This window comes from Pipra filicauda, unplaced genomic scaffold (genome assembly GCF_003945595.2).
Source record: "Pipra filicauda isolate LSUMZ 115617 unplaced genomic scaffold, ASM394559v2 scaffold14_size4853619_pilon, whole genome shotgun sequence".
NCBI lineage: Eukaryota > Metazoa > Chordata > Aves > Passeriformes > Pipridae > Pipra > Pipra filicauda.
In genome coordinates, this window is record NW_024103985.1 from 4,234,126 (window position 1) to 4,246,477 (window position 12,352).

Sequence of the window (12,352 nt, forward strand, 5' to 3'; positions counted from 1 at the left end):
AGAGTAGGGTAATGAGAAAGAAAAACTAATCTTAAAAACACCTTTCCCCCCACCCCTCTTTTTCCCCAGCCTCAACTTTGCTCCTGAATTCTCTCCCTCCTTCCCCCTCAGCAGTGCAGGGAAACGGGGAATGGGAGTTGCTGTCAGTTCATCACAAGTTGTCTCTGCTGCTCCTTTCTTCTCATGGAAAGGACTCCTTAAACTCTTCCTCTGCTCCAGCATGGGGTTCCTCCCATGGGAGTCAGTCTTCCATGACTGCCCAGAGCACCTCCTCCTCCTCTGTGCACTGACCTTGGTGTCTGCAGGGCTGTTTCTCTCACATATTTTCGCTCTTATCTTTGCTATTGTTCTTCTGCAATTTTTTTCTCACTTTCTTAAATCCTTTATACCAGAGGCACTACCACTGTCACTGATGGGCTCAGCTTTGGCCAGTGGCAGGTCCATTTTGGAGCCAGCTGGCATTGGCTTTGTTGGACATGGGGGAAGCTTCTGGCAGCTTCTCACAGAGACCACCCCTGTAGAACCCCACTGCCAAAACCTTGCCATGCAAACCCAATGCAGATGCTGAAGAGGGTAAATATAAAGTTGTAAAGCCTTCAAAGGTTACTTAAAAAAAAAAAAAAGTGGTGGTTTTTTTATGTTTTTTTAAAAAGTCAAATTGAAAGAGATGATAAATCTGGAGCAATGCTGGCAATGTCTATGTAACTGTATTTTCTCTTTGTTTTAATTGATGGTATAACACATATTAGAAAGCATTCTTCCTTAAAGTGTAGACATATGTGTATTATTAAAAATCCTGATGTGATTACTGTCATACAACGCTGTATGTCTTGTCTGTGCTTTCCTCTGTATTTTGACTTTTCAGGTATTTGAAATATCTGATAGGTGAGATGTCAATTTAAAAAAGAACTTCTTACAAGAAGTAAGGTCTTTGCCTTAGCATCTTTTTTAGTCAGCCATTAGTGTATTTTCTCTTATGACTTCTCTGTTTTGATTTTCTGGACACATTCAGGCTCTCAAAGAGAAGACTGAGCTACAAGCCCAACTTGCAGCTTTGAACATGAAGCTTCAGGCGCAGATGGAGCACAGCCAAACCAGCCAGCAGAAGCAGGAATCTCTGAGCTCAGAAGTGGCCACATTAAAGCAGTCTTGCTGGGATCTGGAACGAGCAATGGCTGACCTGCAAAATGCCTTGGAAGCAAAGAATGCCAGTTTGGCTTCTTCAAATAATGATTTGCAGTTAGCAGAGGAGCAGTACCAAAGACTCCTGCAGAAGGTTGAAGATATGCAAAAAAATGTTCTCACCAGAGACAGCACAGGTGGGATGATGTAAATGTCAGTCTTTAAAATTTGTTGTTCCATAAATCATTTTCTTTCAACATAATTCTGAAGTCCAGGAAGAGGAAGAAATTTTAAGTCATGTTTAATTGATGTCATACTACTAAAATGGTATGAATTTTAAGATGATTGTTTTTTTATTTTGTGTCACAGATGTGCCACAGTTTGCAAACTGCCACTGCCAGCTTGGAGGCATAAATATTTAGTCCAGTCACTGTTTGACAGTGCCCTAATTGTTTTCTTAGAAAATTGTACAAATAGTGATTTGTAAGGATGACTCTACAGGACACCTACTTCCTGATGTTTAATTAGTTCATATTTTCTGCCTCTAAGGAACAATGAATGCTTACAGAAGTGATTCATTTAGTTTAATTTTATTTCTGCTTATGACCTGATACTTCAGATTCTAACACTTTTGCAGGAAAAGCCAGTCTTCATGTAATTAGGCAGATATGCTTTTGTTCGAAAAGAAAAGAAAAAGAAGCTGTGAACACGGCAATAATCCTTGGAAATTTGTGCAGGAAAATAGAGCAGTGGATGCTCTAGTCCAAGTTCTCTCTTTTTGTTTCTCCAGTTCATGATCTGCGACAGCAGTTGGCTTCCTTACAGAACCAGCTTCAGAAGGTGCAGCTGGAACGGACCACACTGACCAACAAGCTGAAGGCATCTGAGACAGAAATCACGTCCCTCCAAAATGTGCGGCACTGGTACCAGCAGCAGCTCGTTCTGGCACAGGAGGCCCGGGTCAGGCTGCAGAGTGAGATGGCCAATATACAGGTATTATGATTCACTTGCACCTGGAGAACTGCGAGTCTGTTCTTTTCTGTGTTTTTATCCAGAGGACAACCTGGTGGCCTTCTGCAATGGACTGACTGCACCAGGGCAAGGGGAGGGCTATGGGTGTCATCTAACTAGACTTCTGTAAAGCCTTTGACATGGTCCCCCACAGCATCCTTCTCTCTGCATTGGAGAGAGAAGGATTCAGTATTGGTGGATAAGGAGTTGGCTGGACAGTCACATCCAGAGGGTGGTGATCAACAGCTCAGTGTCCCGATGGACATTGGTGCCCCTCAGGGGTCTGCAGTGGGACCAGGGAGGGGATCAAGTGCACCCTCCAAGTTTGCAGGTGCCCCCAAGCTGAGTGGTGCTGCTGACACACCTGAAGGACAAGATGCCGTCCGGGGGGCCTGGACGAGCTCGAGAAGTGGGCCCATGGGAACCTCCTGAGGTTTGAGGAAGCCAAGGGCAAGGTGCTGCACCTGGCTTGGGGCAACCCTGGGGTCAGCACAGGCTGGGGGATCAACCTGTGTGTTCTTCAGGTGGCAAGAGAAGGGGCCAGGTCATGTTTTGTTCTTCATCCTGAGATGTTAGTTCACATTAATGATGAGGCATAGATTTAACCAGAGCACTTACCTTTGTGGATGAGAAGTGCCTGAAATAAGGCACACATGGATTCAGTGTGATTTTTTTGTTTTTTCTGAAACTCTGGCCGTTGGTGTTAATCTGTGACTTTTTTTTTCCTTCCTTTAGGCTGGGCAAATGACTCAGGCAGGTATGTTGGAACATCTCAAACTAGAGAATGTGGCACTGTCTCAGCAGCTGACTGAAACCCAGCACAGATCCATTAAAGAGAAGGAACGCATTGCAGCACAGCTGCAAAATATTGAGGTATGGTCGTGGATGGTTTTCCTGAGTTCTGTTCTGTCTAGGCTGTGTATTTATGTTTTGCAAACTCGAGGCTATTCCAACAAAGTAACATAGAATTCTTATGAACAGGTTCAGATGCTGCATTATAAAACCAGAAGATATTTCAGAACAAATAAATTTGCATGGCATTATGAATAATAAGAGGGAGAAAGGCCATATATTACCCATTCAGTGGTGATACTTGCATTTTCAGATGTAAATGTTGTCATTTGCCCATTCATGAATGTTTTCAAGAGAAAGCTTAACTGGAAGTTAATCTAAATCAGTAATGTGCTTTTTAAGTGTGTGAAGTTGCTCAGTAATCAGGTTTGTCCTTCTTGCCCTCCAGTAAGAAAAGTGGGGTAAAATCACTTTCAGAGCTCTTAGAACCTTAAATTCCACTGATTTTTCAGTGACATTCCTGCTCCTGAGTCTGAAAGGGCAGTAAAGCAGCAGGTTAGTGGGAGCACCCCATGGCCAGCGTTCCTGATACGTTGTGTAAATGACAGGAGTTTGTGTCCTCTCAGTCGCTACACTGAGTAGCTGCAGCATCCCAGGAATCCCTTTTGCTTTAGAATTTTTCCAAACAGCTTAATTTTAATAAAGATTCCTTTTCTTTGTCTTGTTTCATCAATTGAGAAAGGACATGGCGTTATTTAATAGGAATTCAGATTGTCACAAATATGCAAGACATTCACTGTTATTGTGAGGTGTCTTAAGAATATGAATGGGTGACTTTAGTAAGAGGATACAGGTGTGTAAGGCAGACATCAGAATTATCTGTGCTTGTGTCTTTCCTCTACAAATTTTCTTGATAATTTATTTTTTTCTTTTCCTATTTTTTTTTCTTTTTCCCACTCTTCCCCCTCCATTGAAACTGTAGAAGTTGATTCCTTGCTTTTTCTGTGCAGGCTGACATGTTAGATCAAGAAGCTGCCTTCATGCAGATCCAGGAGGCTAAAACCATGGTGGAAGAAGACTTGCAGAGAAAACTAGAGGAGTTTGAGGATGAGAAAGAACAGCTTCAGAAAATGGCTGATTCTGCAGCAACATTGGAACAAGAGCTGGGACAGGTAGACTGTTGTTAATCAACTTCCTAAGGGTTTCAAGGGAAATACTTGTTTGGCTGAAAAAGCAATAGTAAATAGATGCTGAGCTCTAAACTCCTTTTTAAAACCTGAAAGATGGCTGCAAAACTGAAGTCCACATCAAAGTCACTCCATTTCAGGTGAAAAGCCTTTTTTTTTTTTTTTTTTCCCAACCATCTCAGTAACAGTACCTTTTTTAAATTTCAGAACTACTGTCTTGCAGGTGCTGGGGTTTTTTAGTGAATTCAGTGTGTGATTATTATAAGTATAGACCAGAACCATATATCCATGTTCAAAGTTGTTAGGCAATCAAGATATCATTATATACATTTACACTTACAGCAGGATAAATCTGCACTTCACTACAGAGTCCTGCTTCAACCTTGTAACATGGCAGCATGTCAAGGGCTGGAATGAGATGAACGACATGACAGCTCAGTACAACATTCCATGTAATGATCATTAATAATGCTGAATTTACCTGAATATCTACTGTGGACATGTCTTGCAACTAAAAATTTTGAATACAGTGAATATTTTGAAGATAACAGATGCTGCAGAAGGCAATCAATGCAATTAATAGAGAAAATAGAAGTGCCCTAGGAAAGTTAAAAACTATTTTCACCTCCTGCTATTTTCTCCTAGAAGCTAAAATATTGATTAAAATACTTGACTTTGATTGGAGTCATTTGCAAAGATAACCTTGGCTTTGTATTAATTTAATCTTAAAATACTTCTTCTCAGGTCAAGTTGACTTTGCATCAGCGGGATCTGCAGCTTGAATCTTTACAGCAAGAGCACCTGGAACTGATGAAGCAACTGACCCTCGCCCAAGAGACACTGCACACCAAAGAGCAGTCCCTGGATGACCTGCAAACACAGTATGACGAACTGAAGGCCAGATTAGAAGAGTTCCAAAGTGATGCTACTTCTAAAGATGACACCATCCAGTATTTGCAAAACGAGAAGATTGTCTTGGAAGTAGCTCTGCAGGCAGCAAAGGCCAGTAAAGAGCAGCTGGACGAAGGAGCCGCGCGCCTTGGAGAAGACACAGAAGCCACGTCGCAGATCCTGGACCAACTGAAGCAAGAAATGGCAGTCAAGACAAGCCAGGTAGTGCATCCCTAAAGGTACCTTATTTAAAGTAGCTGTTGCAGGGAAGGATTGCCACAGACACATGGTAGAGCCAGTTACATGAGAGGAAATTGGTACGTGTGAGTTTGTGTCCCTGTGTACTTGTGGGATTCAGCTAAGGGGAATATTTTAATCAGTTCCATCATTTTCTTTGTTTGTAGAGTGACACTTTGCATCCTGTTACATCACTGGTGACCTTAGGGTTTAATATCCCATGGTACCTGTATGTGCTTGTGCATTTGTGTAGCACGAGATGGGAAGCTGAGGTTAATCAGTCTTGTTTTGTCTGTTTTCAAGAGCCACCATCTTTCTGAAATCTATCAGTTTTAAAACACAAAAATTTTGAGTACAGGTGACAGTTCAGGAAGTAATTTTTTATTGTTCTCTTCTTCTGTGGCACTGTAAGCCAAACATCCTTCCTATGCAGTAATTGGGTCACGTTTAATTATGCCTTTTCATCAGGGCTTGTTTTCTCAAAGCCAACCAAGGCTTTTTTCTAGTCATTGAACAAGGACAAGCCTAAAGCATATCTGTATTTTTTTTTTCTATCTGCTTTAAATTATGGGGAGTCTTCTGTTCACACTCTAGTTTTGTAGTTGTGTATGCTCTGTGTCTTTTAGAGCATCAAAGCTTCATAGGAAGAGCTTTCTTATTGAATACTGGTAGTGATGAGTTCCTGGTAATCTTTAGAGATTTCTTTTGAAGATAATAATGGGACTTGATAGTATTACCCATGGAATTATTGAAAAACAATAACAGTATATTTAACGTGTTTTTTTTCTTTCAAAGAACCAGCTGGTTTCTTCATTTGATCATGAATGTGTGAACAGATGCCATCCAGATACAACATCTGTACACTAATGACATGTACATCCCTGAGGGTTAACAAGGCTCACTACCTGTGTGAATGTATTTCTGTATAAAATGTTGTGTTATCAACCACTGAGACACTTAGTCAGAAACAGGATCCTTGTTAGATTGGGCAGTTGGTACAAGGCACAGATGCTGTCACTGCAGAAGTCACGTAGAATATGACATTTGGCATGTAAAGCAATGTTTGCTTTTTTTCCCCTTTGGCAGGTGGAAAATCTGCAACAAGAAAATGCCAATCTCAAAAAACAAGTTCAAAAAGTGAAGGAACAGTTCCTGCAGCAGAAGGTAAGCAAAATCAAAGAAATTTCACAGACATAAAACCAAGGAATATACTTCTTTTTACAGTGAAGGCATGTACTTCTAGGGGAGTGTGAGAATATTTGAATCTATTCTTTATCACAGAACTATGTGACATTGAAATAAAGAAACTGCATAATATACAGTTGAACTTCTATCTGTAACTAAAGTAAAAGCTGATCCACCAACCAGTTCATGTTTTGATAGAACTTCTGGGAGTTTGCCAAATGATCCACCATAGAAAATCTCTCTCTAGTTTGTTGATTAGGTTTGCTTTTGCCAAAGCACTCATGAAAATCTTCAAGTGTTGTCATTTCTTTGCAGCATTGAAAAGTGGTAGTTGCTTCAGTAATTAGATGGAAATTAAGTGCTTTATTTAAAATTTTATTTTGAATTTGCACAGTTTTGAAACATTCATTTAAAATTTGTATTTCATTAGCATTGCACATATATGTGTCTTATTTATGGGGTGGCACCATTAATTTACTGCTTGATTGCTTATTAACCTAGTGTCAAAGTTTGGTTTAGCTTGTTAGGTTTAAGTTTGGGAAGGGTGTTTAAACTGTCAGTCACAGTTAAGCCCTCTTCTCATGGCAAAAGTTATTAGTGGTGTGCACAGGATGGTTAATTTTTGACAGTTTAGTTTTTAGAAATGACACCTAATTAGTGCACTTCCATAAAGAATGTGAAGAAGAGTATCCCAAACTGCCATGAACACTCAGAGGTGGGGGTTTTTCATGAACTCCTAGTACAGAGTGTTATTTGATATCTGAGCCTACACAAAAGTCTTTGAACCAGAGTAAATACGTTACAGCATCTAACGCTGGTTTGTATGACACACCTCCCCCAAACTAAAGGAATATCACTAAATACTTTCCACTAAATTTGTCATAAATTTGTAAGGCTGTAACAGAGGTGACATTGTCCTCTTGTAACTCCTGTGCCCAAGGTCATGGTGGAGGCTTATCGGAGAGACGCCAGTTCCAAGGACCAGCTGATCAGCGAACTGAAAGCTACAAAGAAGCGGCTGGACTCGGAACTGAAGGAGATAAAAAAAGAGATGCTGAAAATGCAAGTTGAAAAACAGTCGCTCGAATCCGAACATTCAAAGCTACAGAAGGAAGTATCTCAGGTTCACCAGCAGATGGTGGAAATAGAGAATCATCTTCAGTCAGTGCAGAGAGAACGAGACGATCTGGAAACGCGCCTGCAGGTATGGGAGGTGTAAAGCTTTGCTCTGGAGAGTGTTACTTCTGTTAACTTTAGAAATAAGCACAATGATCACCTACAAGATAAGGTTCTTGGTTACATACTTAATATTCTCTAGACATTTGAACACTTACCTACCAAAATTCTGTAAAGACACGACTGCTTGACCGCAGGAATGATAGAGGTGTGATGTGGAAGTAGTTTCCTTGGTCCCAAAGTGAACTCCCATTTGAGAGCAAAAACCAGACTAGAACTCTGTTCATACATGTTATGGTGGTGCCCTCACAGGGAAGAGTTAAAAGAAGAAATGAAAGGGAAAGAACATGGAGAACTGTGGAACAATTTATATTTAGAGATTAAAGTGATTTTGAAATTTCATGCTTACTCTTTTATTATCCAACATATAGCAAACATGCTTTTGTTCTAACTCTCATGGGTGCTCTTTTCCTTCCTCTTAAGTCTTTGCAGTTTGATAAGGAACAAATGGAATCTCTTGCTGAGGCAAATCAGGCATTAAAACAACAAGTAGAACAAATGCAAGAAGAAGCAAAAAAGTAAGTGTTCTTTCAGCACAGACAAATAACTACAGCATTTGTTTTTCATATATTCACCTTTCTAGCAATCACTCTTTTCTTATTCCCTACTCTCTCCTTTGGGAAATTCACATAGTCAGACTCATGGCAAAATGGTGGCTGTACAGTACACAGGAGTTGCATCTTCTGTGATTCACTTATGCTTTTAACCAGCAGTCTCTGCCATACAACATACAGATTGGAGCTAATCCTAATTACCATTCACTGAATTTTAGCCTTGACTGGCTAGAATGTTGGCATTAATGAGAATCATTCTTTTTTTTTTTCCCCACTGGTGATCACAGGGTTTTTATGATATCCATCAAGAATCATAGATTAGATTGGATTCTTACTCTAAATTCAGTGTTATTTTTAGAGATAGTAATATATTTCTTCATGTTGGCGTTTTAATAACTCTGACAAAGACCTCTTAATTACCCATACGTATTTTCTTAGAATGCTGTCAAGAGTTTTCAGGTACTGTCTTGCCAACCTGATGGCTTTCTCTGATGAGGGGGGTGACTCTGGGACAAAGGGAGAGAAGTGAACGTTGGGTTTTGTTGGGCCGTGTGAAAAAAATTATCTTTTAGTGCTGTTTTTCAAGCAGCTTCTGTTTTCACCTGGTGGTTTCTGTCCTTTCACTGCAGGGCCATTACTGAGCAGAAGCAGAAGATGAAGCGCCTGGGGTCGGACCTGACGAGTGCTCAGAAGGAGATGAAAGCCAAGCACAAAGCCTACGAGAACGCCGTCGGCATCCTGAGCCGGCGGCTCCAGGAGTCCCTCACTGCCAAGGAATCTGCTGAGGCAGAGCTGAGCAAGCTCAGGGCACAGATCACTGATGGTGGAAACGACCAGATTGCTCAGGTGTGCAGGTGTCCCGTGACACTGTGCAGAGACAGGGCTATCTTGTTATTGAATATAAGTCTTGAAATACTGTTTTACCCTGAAGTGATGAAAACATTTGCAATATAAGGCTAGATCATAACATGGTGTCAGTGTTCTGAGCACTGAGAATTTAACTACATTGGAGAGAGGTGATTTGGCAGGCTTTGGTTTGGTTGGTGGGGTTTTTTTTATATTTTATTTGTATCTTTCAGATTGCCAATTATAATCTGACCTCAAGAGGATCATGAGCCTTTGTGCTAGATTTCCTGATTAATTTTTATTGTTGATTTGGTTTTAGGTTTTGTTTTTTTTTGGTGAGGTTTTTTGGGTTTTTTAAAAGGATCAGTATCTGAAGATTTTCCAAAATTCTAAGTATTACTGCTTTTTTCTTATTTAACTCATTGAGTTAAAAGTTTTTCAAGGTAACCATAACTTATTCATATATGTTATGGCTGTGATAAGAAAATTAATTTGCTGGGGGAAGCTCCAATTCCTTGGACCAGTGGAGCAAGATATCAAATACACTAACAGCAGTAGCTGGATGCAGGAGTGGAAAGCTCTGAGCAAGACCTTTAAATTAAACACTAGCACTTCATTTCATATTTGCTAGGGAAGTGGGCTTTTAACCAAAGCAAAAATCCTGTAGATGGGTGAGGCACTAACCACACATGTGATCCCTTTGTCTTTAGGAAAAGATTCAAGCTCTGAAGGCAGAATTGCGAGCTGTGAGCAGCAGTAAGTTGATGCTGGAAAAGGAGTTGCAAGAAGTGATTTCACTCACCAGCCAGGAGCTTGAAGAGTACAGAGAGAAAGTGCTGGAACTTGAGGATGAGGTGATTGCTTGAATTTGCTTGGTAGATGAGCATAAAGTGCCCGGGAGACAGGGAGAAATTTTAGTACTGTGATTTTATTCCAACAGTGCAGGAAATCAGAATCTTAGATAGGAAACATCATGTCAGGGATACTTGCAGATTTTGCTGCCTTGTGCTGGCTCTTTGTGGTTTCATGAGTCATTGTCGTATAGGGAAAAAGGATGAGAGAAAAAAATAGTTCCTGTATTAGATACCAGCTGTGTCTGGTCATGAGACAGTGAGGATGCGTGAATCATTACCTTTTGGAACTATCTGGAGTCATGGATCCCCAGTGATTTTGAGGGCAGGGTAGTGGTGTTCAATTGTAGAGTTTACACAAAAAAATTATATATATCGACTACTCTTGATCTGCACCTAAACAGTACTCCTGGACTCTGCTTTCTAGCAAGCATTTTAGTCTTCCAACACAAAAAAAATATCAAAGTGAACTTATATTTAATGTTCATTAAAAAAATTTAAAAAGAAAAGAGAAAAGAAATCCCATTCTGGAAAAGCAAGACATTTAATGAGTTTAACTCACAACTATTTTATGTAGTAGACTGGAGTGATTTGGTTATGTTTGTTTGGTTTGTGTTTTTCTTTGACTGTAGCTTCAGGAATCTAGAGGCTTCAGGAAGAAGATAAAACGTTTAGAAGAAATTAATAAGAAGTTGGCCCTTGAACTGGAGCATGAACGTGGCAAACTTACAGGTCTCAGTCAGTCCAACGCTGCTCTGCGGGAGCACAATAATATCCTCGAAACAGCTTTGGCAAAGAGAGAGGCAGACTTGGTGCAGCTGAATCTGCAGGTATTTGACTTTCTGACCTAACAACTTAAGAAAGGAACTAGTTTTTATGATACAATGTTGGTGCATTTTCTCCAGCTCTGGGTCCCCCGTGTGTTGTGCAACAGCAGCAATATGGGGGGGGCTAAACCAGAGATCAGAGATGGGACTTTGTTTCCTTTGAAAAAAAAATTATCAGAATGGCACTATAATATTTGCAGTAGTGAAAGTGTGGCTCACTTTAGGTAGTTGGAACATACAGACTGTGTTACTTACAGATTCATTGAGATGGACAATTTTTATACCAATAGTAGTGTATTCACGGGGTATAAGCAAATGGGAACGTAGGCAACGAGCTGCCATTTAACCACAGCAGCTTTAAGGTTAAAGGGGACCATGTGGAAAGAGTGATCAGTGAACAGCAGAGAGACAGAAAGTTGGTTTTGCAATCCCTGCATTGGCTTGTGTTTGTATTGCCTCTTCTTCCAGTGAGCCCACACAAAATGTGCATTGATTTTTGTGATGATGTGCTACAGGTTCAGGCAGTTCTAAAGCGGAAAGAGGAAGAGGATCAGCAAATGCAACAACTTATTCAAGCTTTACAGGCTTCCTTAGAGAAAGAAAAGTTAAAAGTTAAAGACCTTCAGAAGCAGGTAATGGCTTATCTTTTGATTTATTTGCTTAGAAGGTGATTTAAATGTATTTTAAAAGCATCTTACAAAATCTATGCTTTATAACAGACTGCTGCTTGCAGGGTCTTTGTCATGATGGATAGTGGCTGAAAGGTCAGGGATGTCTTCTCTGTTGTGCCCTGTGTTAGTCATACTCATTGACTATCCAGAAAGTTCCATTATGACTTGGAATGCATGAGACCTCTTGAAGTGATGATACACCATCCAAAAATTCACAATGAAGCAGCAGTCTGGCAAACAGGCTTCTTCCATTATAATTACAGATCGTCATTAATCGCCATTAGCATTAATAAAGACACCGGCGCTTAAGTTTTTCAGACAGAAAATGTCAACAGCTGCACAGTTTCCTTCTTGATTGGTTTTGTACTGCTTTAGTCTATGTCACCTACAGTGATAAACCAAAATAAAACTGCCTCTTTGGTTTTTTTTCCCTGCAGGAGGCAGCGGCCAAGGCGGACGCGGCGCACAACCGGCGGCACCACAGGGCGGCCATGCTGGAGCTCAGCGAGGTGCAGAAGGAGCTCCACGCCAAGGACCTGCTCGTCCAGGCCCTGCAGGCTGAAGTGGACAAACTGCAGTAAGTAAAGTTCTTGGACAAGGTTCTTAGAGAACAGTAATTAAATCCTCTGGAGAAAGCCACACCTTAGTGAATTTTCGGCTTTGCCCCTCTGGAGTGGGTTATGTTGAATGTTCAGAGCCTGACTGTGAGATGCTTTTTGAACTGCATTTTTCTCCCTTTATCAGTCCACTGAATGATGAAGTGAACTGTATTTAGGCTTCACCATCTGCTTTATTCTACTTTCGACACAGACTTGTACTATTTCATGTTACCAGTAAGGATTAGCATTTCATATATATCCTATTTATTATTATCTCTTTCACATCCCTGACAAACTACATAGAGGATTAATTAGATTGTTGACTGTATTCCACAAAAATTAC

At 40.5% G+C, this 12,352-nt stretch overlaps 1 protein-coding gene across 2 annotated transcripts in view; it reads left to right on the forward strand.

The window, feature by feature from the left end:
* The window catches only part of GOLGA3 (golgin A3), a 28,142-nt gene that overhangs the window by 9,083 nt on the left and 6,707 nt on the right, over positions 1 to 12,352 (forward strand). For both annotated transcript variants that reach the window (XM_027733134.2, XM_027733135.2), the window contains exons 7-19: positions 1,013 to 1,319; positions 1,913 to 2,115; positions 2,869 to 3,006; positions 3,936 to 4,097; positions 4,857 to 5,225; positions 6,327 to 6,404; positions 7,366 to 7,629; positions 8,085 to 8,179; positions 8,845 to 9,061; positions 9,772 to 9,915; positions 10,545 to 10,742; positions 11,255 to 11,371; positions 11,848 to 11,987. In XM_027733134.2, the coding sequence (XP_027588935.2) occupies positions 1,013 to 1,319; positions 1,913 to 2,115; positions 2,869 to 3,006; positions 3,936 to 4,097; positions 4,857 to 5,225; positions 6,327 to 6,404; positions 7,366 to 7,629; positions 8,085 to 8,179; positions 8,845 to 9,061; positions 9,772 to 9,915; positions 10,545 to 10,742; positions 11,255 to 11,371; positions 11,848 to 11,987 (2,432 nt within the window). The remainder of the gene's footprint in view (positions 1 to 1,012; positions 1,320 to 1,912; positions 2,116 to 2,868; positions 3,007 to 3,935; positions 4,098 to 4,856; positions 5,226 to 6,326; positions 6,405 to 7,365; positions 7,630 to 8,084; positions 8,180 to 8,844; positions 9,062 to 9,771; positions 9,916 to 10,544; positions 10,743 to 11,254; positions 11,372 to 11,847; positions 11,988 to 12,352) is intronic.